The sequence below is a fragment of the Aspergillus welwitschiae genome (assembly GCF_003344945.1).
Source record: "Aspergillus welwitschiae strain CBS 139.54b unplaced genomic scaffold BDQ94scaffold_5, whole genome shotgun sequence".
Classification (NCBI taxonomy): domain Eukaryota; kingdom Fungi; phylum Ascomycota; class Eurotiomycetes; order Eurotiales; family Aspergillaceae; genus Aspergillus; species Aspergillus welwitschiae.
Window position 1 is genome coordinate 946,268 of NW_020798699.1, and position 17,872 is coordinate 964,139.

At 49.8% G+C, this 17,872-nt stretch overlaps 6 protein-coding genes across 6 annotated transcripts; 4 read left to right on the plus strand and 2 right to left on the minus strand.

Moving 5' to 3' along the window:
* Positions 1-351: 351 nt before the first annotated feature.
* Positions 352-3,256, minus strand: BDQ94DRAFT_137603 (exocyst complex component Sec10 family protein). Its single transcript, XM_026765082.1, has 3 exons — positions 3,152-3,256; positions 779-3,065; positions 352-729 (listed from the first exon to the last, which is right to left on the minus strand). The coding sequence occupies exons 1-3, from the start codon at positions 3,192-3,194 to the stop codon at positions 459-461; spliced, it is 2,601 nt and encodes an 866-aa protein (XP_026630191.1). The 5' UTR covers positions 3,195-3,256; the 3' UTR covers positions 352-458.
* Positions 3,257-4,413: 1,157 nt separating this feature from the next.
* Positions 4,414-6,257, plus strand: BDQ94DRAFT_167238 (putative pachytene checkpoint component Pch2; the record flags this gene model as incomplete). Its single annotated transcript, XM_026770757.1, has 8 exons — positions 4,414-4,533; positions 4,581-4,656; positions 4,711-4,975; positions 5,030-5,085; positions 5,138-5,234; positions 5,283-5,634; positions 5,697-5,993; positions 6,060-6,257. 8 exons carry the CDS (start codon positions 4,414-4,416, stop codon positions 6,255-6,257), a joined length of 1,461 nt encoding a protein of 486 aa, XP_026630192.1.
* Positions 6,258-6,725: 468 nt separating this feature from the next.
* On the plus strand, positions 6,726-8,066 carry BDQ94DRAFT_157364 (ubiquinol--cytochrome-c reductase catalytic subunit CYT1; the record flags this gene model as incomplete). The annotated part of the gene is made up of 5 exons (XM_026768731.1): positions 6,726-6,800; positions 6,912-7,060; positions 7,191-7,253; positions 7,336-7,733; positions 7,801-8,066. 5 exons carry the CDS (start codon positions 6,726-6,728, stop codon positions 8,064-8,066), a joined length of 951 nt encoding a protein of 316 aa, XP_026630193.1.
* A 445-nt stretch (positions 8,067-8,511) lies between these two features.
* Positions 8,512-9,714, minus strand: BDQ94DRAFT_167240 (uncharacterized protein; the record flags this gene model as incomplete). The annotated part of the gene is made up of 1 exon (XM_026770758.1): positions 8,512-9,714. The coding sequence occupies one exon, from the start codon at positions 9,712-9,714 to the stop codon at positions 8,512-8,514; it is 1,203 nt and encodes a 400-aa protein (XP_026630194.1).
* A 1,090-nt stretch (positions 9,715-10,804) lies between these two features.
* Positions 10,805-14,761, plus strand: BDQ94DRAFT_157365 (uncharacterized protein; the record flags this gene model as incomplete). Its single annotated transcript, XM_026768732.1, has 5 exons — positions 10,805-11,179; positions 11,232-11,387; positions 11,434-11,519; positions 11,577-14,469; positions 14,522-14,761. The coding sequence occupies 5 exons, from the start codon at positions 10,805-10,807 to the stop codon at positions 14,759-14,761; spliced, it is 3,750 nt and encodes a 1,249-aa protein (XP_026630195.1).
* Positions 14,762-15,353: 592 nt separating this feature from the next.
* On the plus strand, positions 15,354-17,231 carry BDQ94DRAFT_106234 (3-deoxy-7-phosphoheptulonate synthase). Its single transcript, XM_026763466.1, has 4 exons — positions 15,354-15,654; positions 15,723-15,777; positions 15,849-16,754; positions 16,835-17,231. Exons 1-4 carry the CDS (start codon positions 15,649-15,651, stop codon positions 17,002-17,004), a joined length of 1,137 nt encoding a protein of 378 aa, XP_026630196.1. The 5' UTR covers positions 15,354-15,648; the 3' UTR covers positions 17,005-17,231.
* Positions 17,232-17,872: the final 641 nt, after the last annotated feature.

Below are 17,872 nucleotides of genomic sequence, written 5' to 3' on the forward strand. Positions count from 1 at the left end.
GAAACACATTGCTTCTTTCCTTTGGGCCGGGGAGTAGTCAGATCTTTATGTCTCTTTGGCTTATTATCGTCATTGTTTTCAAGGTTATGACTGGATTGATGTCAAGGAATTAGCCGGATAGATTTAGAGTTTCTAGGAGATGCGATCCGTCGGATGGGTAAAGTCGTTGTAATGAATGATGCAACTGGTTGGGTTATTAGTAATAACTTAATGCGAAAGAAGATACTACTGAGGTTTTCATGGTTGGCTGGATTAGAATTGTTGCATGCTGGTCATGTCAGCTTGTTGTTGGATAACTCGTTAGATTTTGGGTATTTGTAGTAATATCAACTCGTAGTCCTTTTATCTTCTACTGGATCATATAATCGTCTGTCTATTCTCTAACCATGAAAATGGCAAAGCCCTGGGGTATTCGTAGCTCTATATACACCGTATAATCGTAATGCTGGACATGATCTTCACATAACGTTGCACCCAATTCCGTACATGGCTCGTTCGACGTCTCGTTTCACTTGATACCAATCCGCCCGTCGCTCGGCGAACTCGTACACCTCCTCGACTCGCCAGATCCCGTTGAATCGGTCCGCATCGGCGATGATTGTGGCAAGCTCTTTGGCATCGGAGGGGTCGATCAAATAGATCTGCGACAGTTCTCGGAACGCCTTGAAATAGAGGAGAAGGTCGTTATTCCTGAACGTCTGGATGAATTTGAAGTAGTGATTCATATCACTTGATAAAGTCAGCTTCGCATTCGAATTCATAAACACAAGAGTCCTACCTGATGAGCTTCAATGACCCCTCGACGCTGATTCTCTGTCGCTTCAGATGCTTGCACAGAGCAGCAAAAAGGCGGAGCCCGACTTCTTGGTTGAAGACGTCCAGCATACTCTTGTCTGTGCTCCCAACCAGCATCTGCGTATGTGACGACACCACATCTACCACGGCCGCTGCAGCCTCGGTAATACTAACGTCCATCGTTTTGCGATAGGGGTCAGTAGAGACACTAGGATTGAAGTCGGTCGCCAATTGCCTCGTTGCTAGAATGTAGTCAACTTCTTCCATGAGAACGTCAATTCCTTTGTTAAGCCCAGCAGCCACCCGTTCATCCAGGCTCTGCTCGAACTTTTTCTTTTCCTTGACGGCTGGATCAAGAAAATCATTGCGGTCCGTCAGTTTGGTGCCGATGAGTTCCTGCTCGTAGAAGACATCGATCATCTGGAGGATCAAATCACCAACGTTCACCAGCTCCAGAAAGGTGACCAGCGGCTCAACGCCAGATTGGTCTCTTTCCCCTTGCTCGCGCGGCCGGTAATTCGACAAGTGGTCAACGGCCTTGTTAAATCCACCGATCAAGTGACGATTTCCCAGAATGCGCACGAGGGCGACAAAAACCGCCTCGCACTGCTGTTTTGCAGCAGCTCCATATTCGCCTTTGATCTTCACAAACTGCGCGGCTCGCTCCAAGCTTGATTTTGCCGCATGGACCAGACTAAGAGCAACTTCAATGCTGAAGAGAGATCGAATGCCCTCTAGTTTAGACTTCATAATCGCGGCTTTTGCTGCGAGCTCTGTGGTCGGTGCCTCCATGATCGGGGGTGTCGTGGGCGACGCGATGGTTGAGAACCGATTAGGGCTTTTCAAAGACGAGGTGTCGCTGGCGGTGGGCTCCGATGGTGCCTTTTGTTCATTCGCCTTGTTTCCGGAGAAGCTTGGAAGAATATTAACGGGAGCCATAATAACCTTCTTGAATGAGGTCAAGAAGTCACGCTTATCAGCCTGCCTGTTGATGTTTGACATCAAGAATGACTCCGTCGAGGCTGCCTGCTCCGATAGCTGTCTATCCCAGTCTCCCACAGCCGCCTCAGACAATTTCCGGAAATGGTCCAATTCCTCAGCAAGGTATAAATCCATGTGGGGTACATAGGCTTTTGCTATGACATGGTCCATGAATTCATCAAAGCTGTCGTTCAGATTCTGTATTGGCAGCAATGTATCCGACAGATTAAGGCATTGAGCAAATGTTCCTGAGACGGCAGTCAAGTAGGACTCCGTATTTGAACCATGTAGTTCATCAAAAATGGCAGTCAGAAATGGATAGAGCACATCCTGCCCAACCTTATCAATAAACGGGGTCGAGATTTTCATAGACGGGGGAAAGGCACGATTGATGATCGATACTTCCTCATTATAAGCCACACTTAGCCGAGTGAAGAATGCCTGTGTATGTTCAAGTTTGACCCGCTGCGAGAAAGGGTCAATGCAGTCCGAAACTTTGCCGAGATCTGATCTTCTGGTAACGAGATGGTTGTGCTGTATGAAGAGTTCGACAGCTGCCTCTCCGCCGTTCAGCGTGTACAACACGTGGGCATATTTTCGCATCCTGTCATCAATATCCTCTGTCTCATATCCATGTCTAAATTCCTTTATAGCCGATATTTCGAACATCGACACAGCAGACTGCAATTGTTCAATCCGTTCACGCCAGCCTTCGTCCGAATCGCATTTGGAAAAGGACTGTAGCTGCGACAGTATCTGAGCTTGGTGCTGAGGATCGGTGTAGTTCTTGAAAAGCAAGCTATCCGGAGAAGGACCGTTCATAACGATGTCATTGTAGTATGGTGCCAGTGCTGCATGTACCTTTCCGTACTCCTGGCGTGCGTCTCCACGAACCGACTTCACTTGTTTGAGCGCGCCGATGACAGGATCATTCTCTGATCCATCCGACATATCAACATTGGCCGAAGTGGTTAGATTGATTTGGTCGAATCCGTCAGAGATCGATTGTAAATCGGCTCGGGAACTGCGTGAGACGTTCGGTGCAGGTTCGTCGTGCGGTGCTTGCGCATCCTCAACTTCCTGTTGCTCAACCGTTCGCACATCTGCGATGGTGCCGAACGTTTCTTCCGTACGCTTTCTTGCCTCCACCTCGTCCCAACAGCCCATCCGTTTCAGTTTCTGCACCCATCGTGTGTCATCGTATGCCATCTCGCGCAGGAGTTTGGACGATCGAGCTACCCGTATGAGATCGACAGGGGAGAGGTAATCAAGGATCGAGGACATGATTTCTGGTCTTTGTTAGAATGTCATGCAGTGAATGCGATCCGCCTCCCCTTCCGCTCTTTCTTGTTCGGCTGTCACCGTTGAGACGTACCTGCTGGAAGAATGGCCCTGGAGATTTCCTCCATCGAGGCCATCTTGAGTGAAGCCAGAACATCCTTGCGCGGCTTTGCGCCGGCACCTGGCCCAGTCCTCGCTTTCTGCATCTTGTAATTTCACAGTCGGCATCGGGAGGGACGTCGAATTCGTCCGTTAAAGGCTCCAGAAGCTCAGCGCGGACAAGCCGGTCAGGGTCCCAGCGTTCCCACCGACTAGCTCGCTCCGCGGGGCTGCCCCAATTAGTCGAACGTAAACCCGAGTAATCGAGCGGCACCGGAATTGCTGGCAAAAATGGGGGATCATGAAACATCGGTTCGCATGGTGGAATCATAGCCCCTAAATCTGAGGAAAGGAACAATCCACGGCGCCGAGCAATTGCGTCGGTTGGTTGGGCAGTTCGTCACTGTGGGCGGAACACCCCAGAAATTCCACGGTTGGATCGGCCGGCTGCTTACCTTTCCGCTGCTCTGCTACGGAATCCGATCTCACCTCAGTAAGCAGTATCACCACCTGTTTCACAGAATTCTGATGGCGGTCTGAGTTGTTGCGAAATAGTTTATTTCTTGACGAACACAAAATTCTGAAACATCCGGTGGGTGGTCAAGTTGATCCGTTCGCGAATTTTCCCCAGAATCTACCAGTGGGGCGATATATATTAAATCCAGAGCAGAGACAGAGAGCTCTCCGTCGTCAGGTTGCATTCCCTCGAATGTACCAAGTTTCAATAACCGCGCCGGAAATAGTAGTACTAGTAGTAGTACTTAGAGTGATAGTACCTATAGTCTCCAACGGAGTGACTTAATATTATTATAATCACTACTAGTACGGCTCAATGAGCCAGTTGTTCTCACCTCCCTTCAATAGTAATTACTCTCATATCGGCTTTGCCCAGGTAGCTCTGACGGGCGTCTTGCAATCAACCTTCAACTTCAGAGGGGGGATATACACATGTGGCAGCACGTATTGTGAGAAGAGGTATAGTTACATATTGGTATGGTTCAATGCAGTGGTATTACGTATTGGGCTTATCTTGCATATGTTCATTGTTCTACACGTTTGATCACCCCAGAAGGCCGAGAACAGGCTCTCAACCCAGGCGATCAGGTGAATTGGAGGTTGCAGATGTAGACGACTTGCCTGTTTTGAAACGTCACAATTTCTAGTACGAGATTACCTCCCAGACCGGCCACAGATGTTCACTTTGCGTTCCTCAACCTCCCTTCTCTCAATTACCCACCTCCCAAACCAACAAGCAAAATGGATGTGAGCGTTAATAGTTGCATTTCGAGCCCAGTGGAAGATTCTCAACGACCCATATTGCACGTTGAGGCACGTGTAAAATGTGCTGGTGATGGCATCATCGTTCGCACTGATTTGGTAGGCTGGTTGAAACACTCGCGCTTCATATAATAACAGGACAGCAGATTAGGGATGAGGTCACAGAATGGCTTCTGAACAATTTCATCGTATTATCCATTGGACAGATGATCTCTTCTTTCGGTCAGAAATTCTCCAAGACGACAGCTTCCCGAACGTCCTTCTGACAATAAACAGAAGGTCTAAGCGAACCACATGCTCAAGCCCTAGAGTTTATACTTGTCACCGAATGTAGCCGCGGCAATCTGGAGTCCGGAGCATATCAGCTTCAGCAAGTCCAATTGGACGTTCAAGTGTACCAACTCCGTACACGATCAGAGCAACAAAGCTCGCAGAAGTCCCATATACTCGAGGATTCAACAGTAGCTGGAGATAATGTCGCTATCGCTACGGCAAGAGTACTGGCCTTACCGAGCATAGATCTGGAGGGACTATGGGAGACGTACGCTGATCTGCTTAATCTCCCAAGGATGCAAGTGACTGATCATTTGCATAGTTTGGATTACGATCAACCAGTCCAGTCAACGCTTCTTTCGGCTATAAGCAGGATGGGTGAGGTTCCCCCTTCCACCTTGCGTCTCTTGACTTAATCTAACTCGAGTAGTGTCGTTTTCTGCTCGAAAACTCGATAAGTGGACCATCAATTGGAACAGGTTGATACTCATATGGGGACCACCAGGAAGTGGGAAGACGAGCCTTTGGTTTGTGGATGTGTTACATAGGTTGTGATTGGTAGCTAACTTGTTTAGTCGCGGTCTTGCCCAGAAGCTTGCAATACGCCTGGGAAAGGATTATCCCCAGAGCAAGCTATTTGAGATCAATACATATTCTCTAGGAAGCAAGTATTTCGGCGAGAGCAGCAAACTGGTGAATGGGATGTTTGAAAACATCGAGACGCTTCTTCAGGAGGAAGAAGATACATTCATTTGCGTGTTCATGGATGAAATAGAGACCTTAGTTGCTCGGAGAGACCGGGCACTGAGTAGCAATGAGCCCTTCGACGCTATTCGAGCAGTCGATGCGGTACTCACAGGGCTGGATAAGCTGAAGGAGCATTCGAATGTTATCATTGTCTGCACCAGTAATTTAATTACGGCGCTGGTAAGCTCCTATTCATGGCCAAGTGCTATGCAATGACGCTGACGGTGTGCACTCGCTTGTAGGACCAAGCCTTCCTTGATCGAGTAGATATCAAACAATACATACCGCAACTATCCAGCAGACCTACATATAATATCTACAAGGACTGCCTAGAGGAATTGAGCCAAAACGGAATCATTGAGGGTGTCTCATTCGACGTGGTCCAAGTTACTCCGGACGATCCCCAGACGGCTTTGCAGTATGTGGAGCAGGCTGCGGAACACCTCATCCTCCCGACTTTTGACGAAGTGCTGCTGCACTATGGATCGTTCCCCGACGCTATACCCACGCTACTTGCTAATGCTGTTTTTGAAAGCGAGGTTAGTAATTCTGGATGGAAGATGAGCATTCGGTACAGATGTTGAAGTATTGACGATGGCGATTAGGGGCTTAGCGGTCGCACGGTTCGAAGACTGCCCGCTCTATCGTTAGTTCTATATAGTAACGGTACTCGATGCGATATTCGGACAGCAATTGAGGCGCTGCGCATGGGAATAGCGTCGGAATGGCAGGCTAAGACGGAGGCGATGATGACTATGGCGGGAGAGCACATCTCGGGAACAACACAAGCCAATGGCCAATGAGAGCGTTGGAATTAATGGGTGAGTGTGTGTGCCGGGGTCAGCGTGGAAGAACGGAACGGTGGGTGAGGAGCTGGCAGAATGGTAGAAAAGCGATGGAATTGTTGAATGTGTATGAAATTGAAACCCGGAATGCATTCTCGTAGAACTCTTCCCACCGTGTTATCGCGAGAACTGGGAAATGGTGTTGGTGGTCAGCAATCATCAGGTGGCCGCCGAAAATTGTTGTTCCGAAAAGTCGCGGTTTTCACCGAAGGCAGTTAGGACCGGGGCGGCAGCCAATCAGAACGAGGGTTTAGGCAATTCCAAACCCAAGAGAAACTTGACCCGTTCGACCAACCTCGACTTCACCTCCAAAAGCACATTCTCCTGTGCGCTCAGCCTTGTCCCCTCCCCCTCCCCTCTCCCCTTCTTTGGCTATCGTGCCTTCTTAAATACCCCATTGTCCGGAGGGTCTTTCACATCGTCAGTATGCTGGCACGTACTGTTTTGCGCAGCGTGCCCTTCCGGGGCGTCGCACGCCAGTCCTTGAACAAGACCTCCACGGTACGAACTTCCCCGACATCGACCGTCCATTGGATCCAATGGGCGAGGACAATCGCTTCCCTATCTCTCAGGAAAGCTTCTGTATCGGTTTTTGACTAACGAATCACCCAGCGTGCGTCTTCCTCCGCCGCCGGTGCCGAATCCGCCAGCTCCCCCTTCCACCTCACACTCACTGCGTCCGCCGCAACCGCCGTCGCTCTCGGATCCGCCGCGTATCTCTATGGCCAGGAGGCTTTTGCGATGACACCTGCTGAGGAGGGGTGAGTGGATTATCGGGTGATGCTCGAGGGAATGGTCAACGCGTAGCTGGCTGCTCCGTTGCTCCGACCGAGGCATCACCTTCCCGGTCCCGACTGTTTGACACCCAGACTGACGCACATGGATTTCAAGATTGCACCCTACCGCGTACCCTTGGGAGCACGCCAAGTGGAACAAGACCTTCGATCACCAGGCGTGAGTCTTCCAATTTCGGGCGAATACTACCCTCGCCATCTCTCCCCGATACCGGCCATCTTACTCATGTTTTGCACTCCAGCCTCCGTCGTGGTTTCCAGGTCTACCGTGAAGTCTGTGCCAGCTGCCACTCCCTGACCCGTGTGCCTTGGCGCTCGTTCGTCGGTGTCATGCACACCGTCGATGAGATGAAGGCCATGGCTGAAGAGAACGAGTACGACACCGAGCCCAACGACCAGGGCGAGATCGAGAAGCGTCCCGGAAAGCTGTCCGACCACATCCCTGCTCCCTACAAGAACGAGGAGGCTGCTCGTGCTGCCAACGGTGGTGCTCTCCCCCCGGATCTCAGCTTGATCGTCAAGGGCCGTCACGGTGGCTGCAACTACATCTTCAGTCTGCTGACTGGTTACCCCGATGAGCCCCCGGCTGGTGCCACCGTCGGTGCTGGCATGAACTTCAACCCCTACTTCCCCGGTACCGGTATGTCACCACTTGCATATTACACCTGACAATTAATTCGTCTATGCTCAATTCTAACAATCTGTAGCCATTGCCATGGGTCGTGTTCTCTTCGATGGTGTTGTTGAGTACGAGGATGGCACCCCCGCCACCACCTCCCAGATGGCCAAGGATGTCGTCGAGTTCCTCAACTGGGCTGCCGAGCCTGAGATGGACGACCGCAAGAAGATGGGTGTCAAGGCTATCACCCTCCTGACCGGTCTCTTCGCCATCAGCGTCTGGGTCAAGCGTTACAAGTGGTCCCCGATCAAGACGAGAAAGATTGTGTACAGCCCCCCCGTTTCCCGGCGCTGAATGTTGCAGCGGACTGTATGAATTGCACACCGTGGAGGAAAAGAACAGGCGGCTAGTGAGCCTTGATATAATCCATCGTCCAACAAGTCATGTTGGTCCCACGTCGCCATTTCCTTCAACCTGTCACTCTATTCGATGGTCTCTGCATGTTTCGTTAGATGTTACTCAGGACACTTGTATCTGTACCCTAGATATTTATTCTCCGTTGAAAATGTTGCTTCAAGATCCAATGTCACAATTTCCTTTGTTAGCTATTACACATGTTGTATGGGCTTTGGTATACAATAGCCGTTCTGTCTTTCACTATGGGAAGGCTTAATAGAATGCCTCAATGTATTTATTTGGTTATATCTGCTTTGTTTATGAAACAGTCCGATTTTCTATTATTACCAGTGATAATAACGTCATCGCCTAAGGACTTTGTCTAGATCGAGAATTTATATCATCACGCAGCATTATCGCCAATAGTCCTTTCCCCATCCCCAAAGATACCCAGAAATAAATTATCATACGACCGCCACATCGTAAAGAAAATAGCATCCGCCAATCTAACCAGCCAGGGGGGACTGCGTCCATCCGAGCCTGCGGACATCCTCTGCAAGAGCAAGACCAGAAGTACCGGCGTCATCCATATCCCCGCAAACAGCACCTTGCCTACCTTCTGCTGCAGGGTAGTTATACGGTACGGCTGAATCCCAGCAAGATATGTCCGGTATGCGACGGGAAAGTCATGCTCAGCGGCGCCCATTTTGATTAGGTTGATATAGCGAGCCGAAGGCTGGGCGTAGAATGGGTTCGGGCGGACAAGAGGGCTAAAGCGCGAGACGAAACCGCATTGTTTCCGGCTTGTAAGAGCATGGTCCTGGGTAGTAGTAGCTTCTACTAGGTCCTCAGCCACGGCGGGGGATAGAAGCGTGTGGGCTTTGAAGGGCTTCGTGCTTGGACGCTCGGGGAGAGGGTCCGTTGGGTTGTAGGCCTTCGGGAAGGGGTAGCAGTCGACGACTTTGTCTTCGTATCCGCGTCCTCCACCCTCCGTTGCAATTATCCGGGCGTAGTCTGTGAGAGTAACCTCGTAGACGACGCCGACGAGGGGCATGCTGGGGTTATAGTCGGGGCCCTTGTGGAGGAGACGCGAGGTCTCCTCTGTTATGGGTTTTCCGTCTGATGCATTGTCTTTCTCTGGGTTTGGGGGTTTGCGAAGTCGAGTTGCTGCAAAACAGGGCTCAAGGTATGGTATGCCTGGGAGATCGAAGGTGAGCCACAGGTCTGGAACGACGACGTTGATCTGAGAAAGCGGTTTGATGCCTCGCCTCCCCAGAAAGGTCTCGGAGCATAAGTTCGAGCCGTAGGCAAGGTATAGAACGGTTTCGTCAGGCGGTGGGTTTCCGTCTCCGATCTCCTCGAAATGATGAGTCGTAACCTTCTCCGCAAGGTCGGCATCCTTATCGAGGGACCGATCTGTTGTCGATACTTGCCGCCTTTCGGGAGTTGTTTCGGGCAGGAAATGGCCAGTTTCCTGTTCGGATGGGTGCGTGGGACCGGTAAGAGGGCTAATCTCTCCGAGTCGCTCGTAGGTTTCGATCATGCTCGGGCGGCGTGTGCGAGGGATGGGGTGGCCTCCCTCTTCGTCTCGATACACAGCTGCCATCTTTCGAACAGGTCAAGCTGGCCCAGTTGGTCAATAGTTCTTGTCAGAACAAATCCTGTCCGTCAGTCAACCAGGGTGACAAGGGTATGAGCAAATGTATGTGACCATTTTAATAGTATCTCCGTGCTTTGTACCACGGCTGTTATGCTGACAGCACGGCTCCCAGCGGAAACGCATAACATGCATTCCGGTTGTCCTCTCTAACTGGAGCGGAGCCGGAGTAGCCTCGGGACGGATACTTCAGCAGCCGGCTTACCAATATCCACTAATCCCAGGGAATTCTCCATCCGTTACCATCCAGCATGTTCGACGGTGAATCTGAGAGCTTCTGGGGACCTGGGAGAATATGATATTGATATACTTCCCAGTGGAAGTATTGTGCTTGCTAGCGCACTATCGCGCGATATCTAGCTAATCAAAGTCGGGGCTGATTAGGGGCCTGCGGAAGCGAAGCGGAGCTTATGCTGGTTGTCATTTGTGAACTTCTTATCGTAAATGCTTATTTCCACCCAACTTCATCTTGAATAAGGGCTCTTCATCTTCCGCTAGCTGTACGCAAACCTTCCTGCGCAGTATCATAGGAAGGTAATTGGCCCATTGTAGTATTTGACTTCGTCATTGTGAGCCAGAGGGCAAAGTGCGTACCATATTTCGGAGCCTGCAAATCATGAAAGTCCGCCTCCAGCCTTGATGAATGCCAGCAGTCTTCTAATAGCACTTAAGTGTTGGAAGATTCATGCAGCTTACCGTCTGTGGGAGTACAAAAATAACATATGAAATGAACGAGAAATAAGCGGTCTTCAGGTATCTAGCCTTCTAACATTGTTCGCTTATATTGGAAGACATATTTAAGGTCAATGACTTGCTTGATGGGCGTTGCTAACACTGTCAAGTATCTGAATGCTGTAGACCAAACAGAGAAACTGGAAATAGGCGATTTCGTTGACAAACATTGAAAGATGCCATTTCGGTCAAGTGCAAATACACCATCATGTGATCCATTTACACGCAGTCGCTGAATACGTAGCTCCCATCAACTGCCACTGCGAGTCTATAACGCTCCACAATATATTGACCCTCAGCAAGCAAAATGACGTCTTTTCTTATTAATGCATCTCAGGAAGAATCACAATGGGCTTGCATCTCAGAGTTAGCCTCGCAGCTGGCCTGTGTAACGAACGTTGGAGGTGACACTGAGGATAAATCCCCGGTTTCGAAGCCTTATTATACTTGTCTCCTGCGTGATCCGCGCCTTTATACATTCTCAAACCAGTTGATTCAGGCCTTGCTACATCATGAGTCAAAGGTCGATAATCGCAACATACACCAATTACTGTCCATCCTGAAACGGGAATCAAAGCGTATAACTCAGGCGCTTGACCGCTCTTCACTGCGTTGTCTGGCATACCTATTGCTCAACTCAGACGTAGATAACGGGCTGAAGAATGGAATTTACCTGCTGCTGGTCTGCTAGCTACCTATGTATGCACCTCTCCGCTTTCTAATGCTTTCTATAGGATGAACCGCAATACATGAGAGACTCAGGGCACATGGTATATCAAGTAGCAAGCCCAAGAATTGTGGACAGGCCCCGCTTGCTTCAGAGAAGGATATTGAGCAAGCTATACCTCTTGTTTTCCACTGAAGGCCAAGCTACATGGCTACGGAAATTGGTGAGACCAAGACAATAACTGGTTCTATTGATTCTCATGTGAACAGGCTGGCAAGATGTTTCTGGAGATACTTTCGGAGCCAGAGCATAATGACGCCTTCTTCCTTGAATCAGAAAATGTGGAATTGTCACGGTATTATACGCTTCTATGTGAGCGATGTTATCTGTGCTAATGCGAAGCGCTCACCAGGCTTTCGCACGTCATCCTCAATGGAAACTGTACTCTGAAACTGCTCGCGACTATCATGATCCATGCGCTACATAACTCGGGAGTAAGCGACGAAGCACTCTGGAAATCCGACAGTAGCACGGACAGAGTCAGGTTCTTCGATACTTTACCTTCCTATAGAAATGATCCGCTACAGCACTTTTACACCTTATCCAACATGGCCGTTGTATCGGAAGTGGTAGATAAGACTTCCTACCTCCGACGCTGCTTTCTTCTTCAGTCACTTCACATCGACGAGACACCATTGTTCGAAGGAACTGTCCTTGCCATAATCGATGAGGGGTGTTTGACATTCATCACCTATAGACAGAACACAACGAGAATGTGCCTAGAATACGTTGAGTTCTACATTCAGAGCATCGGTCTACCCGTGCGCACGGTTGTGGACAAATCTATGATGTATTGTCTGAAATTAGTCCTTTCCCAGAATAAGCTGGTCGTGAAAAATGGCAGACGGCTATGCTTCGAAGGCCATGTTTTAAGCATCTTATCCGATAAAGATCCTGGTGATTTGCGGAATGCCATCGAGGCATTCTGTCAGAATGACCGGGGGTCTATAAATACGGATGGTATATTTCGGACATCTTCAATGGTGATGGAACTGGATACGAGCGATGAAGTTGCAAGAAAATCTTCTGGGATCTCACCTAACAACACACAGGGGCAGGAGGGACCCCGCACAGGTCCCATTTTGATACAAAAGTCTGTCAAAGAGTTGGAGAAACACTCAGAAGAGCTCGAGAAGTGCAATACCACGAATGAGAATCTGGATGATGTTCATTTAGAACGTAATGGCTCTCAGCAAGAGTGTCAGCGAGCAAATTACGCAGGTGAACCTCCAGTGCCATTATCAAACCCATCACTGTCCAAAGGAGTGCCGAGAAAACCATATGGTAGACTTGCACCAAATCCAGATACCGGAAGAAGAAGATCAAGTCGCTTGCAAAGTGGGAATAGACGGAAAGACCCTCTATCGAATACTCAAGAGTCTATGGTCATCTATACGCGACATTCCAAGCAGAAGGTATATATAGCCAATTCCAAAGCTGCTGTCGACTGGGACGAGGATCTCCGACCTAGTGACGATGAAGTGGAACGGCCTTTTAAGGATGCGGAGGTAACTTCAATTTCTTCCCCCTTGCCCGGTGAGACGTTCGGCAGTCGTTCGGCAGCTCCAGGCAAGAAGAGAGCAGCCAGAGGGAGGAAGCTAGCCACAAAGCGCAAGAAGATAGTATCTTCTCGCCCAACAAGAAAGAATGAAAACAATACCAAGAAAGCGACACCAGCATCAGCATTTACAAAAGATGCTGACAACCCCAACCATAAGCCAGGGCACACACTATCAGATGATGACATAATAGGGAAACTGATACCTTGTTCGAGAGAAAGAAATGTAGGTGCCATGGCCAAAAGTGCTCATGTCGAGCTCGTCTCTGATAATGCCATCGTCGGATGTGACTCTGCTGCACCACAACACGATGATGATCGCACCAGATCGCTTCGGATTCAAGCTTCCGGGAAAAATGAAAGTTATTCGGAGCTATCTACAAGTGTGACGGGTGATAATAATAATCAGATGAATACTCCTAAGTGTCATCCGACCGCACAAGGACTTCAAGGTAGGGGCCGTGTAGTGGGGTACAAGCTGTCTGCAGCTTTCCAGCAAGGCTACCCCTCAGCAGGCCATGGCGGGCATAAGGAAAACAGCTTAGAGCATATACAGACCCATAATAATCTAGCAAACGAAAATGAGCTCGGTTTGTCAGACACATTATATGTGTCCGTGTGTGACGGTGGAATACAGGGACAGCTCGACATCACAGAGTCTGTCATAGAGCGATATACCATCTATGATGGGGTATTGCCCTTAGAAACACCAAACGAGCAATTCACGAGCAAAATTGAGGATGATCTTCATGCAGAATGTTCTGTCCAAAGGCATACGAGCAGGAGCAGCTCCTTCAAGATTGACAACGAGGAGCCCTCCGCTGACTCAAGTCCATTGTGTGTAGGGGAAAGTCGTTCGAATGAAGAATTCCCCTTTGAAATGTGCAAGGAGAGCCTCGGGGCCGCGCATAATACTTGCACTTCCAACATGCCTCAGACCACATCCGAGGGCATGAAAAGCCCGCGGGCTAGGCCAGTGAAGAGAAAGATAGCTGCGCTCAGTCCAGACTATATGCGAGATGACCCAACTACAGGGGACCATGCTTCGGAAAATGCTTTCAGGGAAGACTCTAGGCGGTTGGTTCGCAAACATCACTGGAATCCCACAAAGCGATTGAGAAACACCCCCCGATCAACTATAGTGGATGCTGATGGGAGCCCTCGCCTTCTATACCACATCAAAAGCGGATACATGGGTGGTAGGGCCGACGTGGACGGAAATCCTCGAGAAATGTCAGGCGCGGAAGACAGGTCCTCCACCAGCGAGCACGTTCGGGGGATCATGAAGGATGGTGCACAAAATGACGAACTACCTGCTTTTTGCGAGCGAAACGTAATTTCAGGATCGAAACATTCCGGAACCTGCACGAAACAAGTGAAGGAAGTACTGACCTTCCAGGATCGTCTAATGGCATGTACAGGTAAACCTACATCAAACAAGACCCCGCTTAGAAATCCCGCACGATCGAGTCCAAATGCACATTTGACATTGGAACGCGATAACGAGCCTCATGCGACATGCAACTCCCTACCTGGGTCGACAGTAGTTCCAGACCAATTATCGGCGCAGTCATGTTCGCAGAAGCCAAATACCACCGCAGATGGTGTCCTGGAGCACACCAGCTGGCAGACATCCCTGCAGGTGCTTCACAAAAGAGCGCAAAGCATGCTTCTTGCGACAAGCGAGGTAGGCGACATCCCGTGGGGATTCCAAGCGTTCATACTGAATTGGCTGCAAGCATATAATCCAAGAAATCGAAAGCGAGAAAAAGACTATCAACGAAGTCTTAGAGATATATCGGCGAGATTGTCACCGGGTCCTGGATCAGCTCTTTGAAGCCCAAGAAGAGCGGATCAGATTGTGCCAGCAACAGATGAATTCCATTCGCGAACACCATACCGAAGTATGCCAGGAGTTGATGCAGCGTCTAGAGCGGGACGAGCAGCAGCTTCGGGATCGGATGCAGATGAGGAAATGACCTGAAGCTAGGCCTCATCATCTCAGCTTCTGATGCTCCGACTTGATGAGGTTTCCGGTCCGGGCTGACTCGGATCCGGATAGTATACACTTCAACAGTGAAGTCTCATCTTTGCTCGGGCGATGACTCTGTACTTATTTCTTACAGCAACGGCTAGTCGTATCTGCAATTCGTATTCTGCAACACTCAAGGGGCGAAACCCAGATCCAGAGAGAGATTAGTGCCAACGTAGCCTCCAAGCCAGGATGATCCGAAACTATATACAAGGTTTCCGCCCCCAATCCAGGTCGTACTGGCAGCCTCAGGGGCGTCATCTATTGCTAAGGCTGACCATCCAACGCCGGGCGATACCTCGGGCATGTGGTACGGGATAGCGGATGACGGACTACGGAGTATCCTTCATGCTGATCCGAGCAGGAAGAGAAGGAATGAGAGACGACGAATGGGGAGGGTAGGCCAATGGCAGGCGATACCGCGGGCGAGGCGCTTTTTTGGACCTCGCCCCATTCGTCCGCTCACCGGCATATCACGTGTCGATTACCCAATGAGGCAGGAATGACTCGACACTGCCAAAGAAATAGTACTTTTTTTTTTTCTGGCTTTTGCTTTTTGAGAGACTCTGCAAGGAGACAATTCCAGTGATTCTTCTCTCATACATCTTTCCTATATATTGGTTGTGATTCCACCCGGTTGCAATCTCGAAATCTCAAGATATCAATCTACCATTAAGCTCTCATCGATCCAATCCACTGAACCGATCTTCCCTTTGACTTACTCATCCATACCTCCCGTCGGGCATACTATCTACCTATCTAAGCTGCGACTTTATCGCCTCTCCTTCTCTTTCTGCCCCTCCGTCAGTCCACTTGTTACCCCGCCGCACCACCATGTCGGTATGTTTTTGCTTTTTCCAGCATCTCAACCCTCTCAATGGCAATGTTAATACTCATGATGCCTCCAGTTCTTCATTGAAAACCCTAATGTCGGGGACAGATGCTCCCTCGAGGATTCCAGAAGTAAGTGCGCCCGTGACTCACTTGCAAAATTCCGTCACCCGTTAACCCTCGGTTTCTCTCTTCCTCTACAGTTCGTGGATACAACCCTCTCACACCCCCCAACCTCCTTCAGCATGAGATCGCCATGACGGAGAAGTCCCGGCAAACGGTCATGGAAGGTCGTGAGGAGGCTATTGCTATCGTCCAGGGCACAGACACCGACCGTCGCCGTTTGCTGGTTGTCATCGGTCCCTGCTCCATCCACGACCCTGAAATGGCCCTCGAATACTGCGATCGCCTCATGAAGATGAAGGAGAAGTACAAGGATGAGCTGCTGATTGTCATGCGCTCCTACCTCGAGAAGCCCCGTACCACCGTCGGCTGGAAGGGTCTCATCAACGACCCCGACATTGACAACAGCTTCAAGATCAACAAGGGTCTTCGCACCTCCCGTCAACTTTTCGTCGACCTGACCAACAAGGGTATGCCCATCGCCAGTGAGATGCTCGATACCATCTCCCCCCAGTTCCTGGCCGACTGTCTCTCCGTCGGCGCCGTTGGTGCTCGCACCACCGAGTCCCAGGTCCACCGTGAGTTGGCCTCGGGTCTGTCCTTCCCCGTTGGTTTCAAGAACGGTACCGACGGCTCCCTGGATGTCGCTGTCGATGCCATTGGCTCCGTCAAGCACCCTCATCACTTCCTGTCCGTCACCAAGCCCGGTGTCGCTGCTATCGTCGGCACCGTGGGCAACCCCGACTGCTTCGTCATCCTCCGTGGTGGCAAGAAGGGCCCCAACTACGATGCCCAGAGCATCGCCGAGGCTAAGGCCAAGCTGACCGCCCAGGGCATGCCTCCCCGCCTCATGGTCGACTGCAGCCACGGTAACTCGCAGAAGAACCACAAGAACCAGCCCAAGGTGGCTGCTGTTCTGGCCGAGCAAATCGCCGCTGGAGAGACCGCCATCATGGGTGTCATGATCGAGAGCAACATCAACGAGGGTATGTTCTACCCTTTTTCCCTCCCTCCCCCCCAACCCAAAACCTTCCATCACACCATCCCACTAACATCACCACAACAGGCAACCAAAAGGTTCCTCCCGAGGGCAAGGCCGGCCTCAAGTACGGTGTCAGTATCACCGACGCCTGCATCCACTGGGAAGACACGGAACTTGTTCTGGAGAACCTGGCACAGGCTGTGCGCACCCGTCGGGAAAAGCTTGCTGTCAATGGCAACGGCAACTCCCAATAAATCGGTCGCCAGTTGGGATTTGACCCTCTTTTTCTTTTCTCTCTGCATTGCTGTTATCATTTGTTCCTATATGGGATTCAACACGTTATGCTCAGTCATACCATTATTGTTCACTCGACGCATGGGTTGATTAAGGGATCGGATTTTTCTAGCGGTTGTTGATTCATTGTTTTCGTTTGTTTTCTTGGATGAGATGAAAAAGTGATGTCTTTCCGATGTTCTATTCTATTTCTTTCGGATTGTAGTACACGTTTTTATTCTAGGATTTCGGTGAGGCTAGTTGTTTCGTGGCTCCTAAATTATGTATGGATAGTATTGTGGGATTTTATATATAATGGGACAGATGTCAGCCTTATATCATTGGGGTACTTCAACGATACCTTGACAGAAGGTCTCAAGCTTTGAAAATACTCATGGTCCCTGGCTTGCGTGTCTTATAAACACAGCCGTCAGTCACTGTGATGACGGTAATAGAACTAGCATTGAGTATCCAGATTAATTGACTTTTATGAGTATACTCAAAATCCCATCAATTGAAACCAGAATTCAGTCTGAGTAGCAAGTGAAGACCAGCAAAACCCATGTCAAGTACAATCTGCGCTATTACCAATGGAGGAACTCCAAGACAGAAAAGAACAACAACTTATGAGCTATCTATAAAGACAACCGACACCCCAGGCTACATTATATCCACCATCCTACACAATTTCTCCCCGGGAGAAATTCGCTCGGGAATCTCAAGGTCAAGATAGGAAGGATCTATGTATATGTACCGATGGATCTCATACGAGCCTGCTTCAAGCTGGGCCAGCCGTCACGGCTCGACCTCTTCTAGAATGATATCCTGAAGCCAACGAGCCCTCGAAGG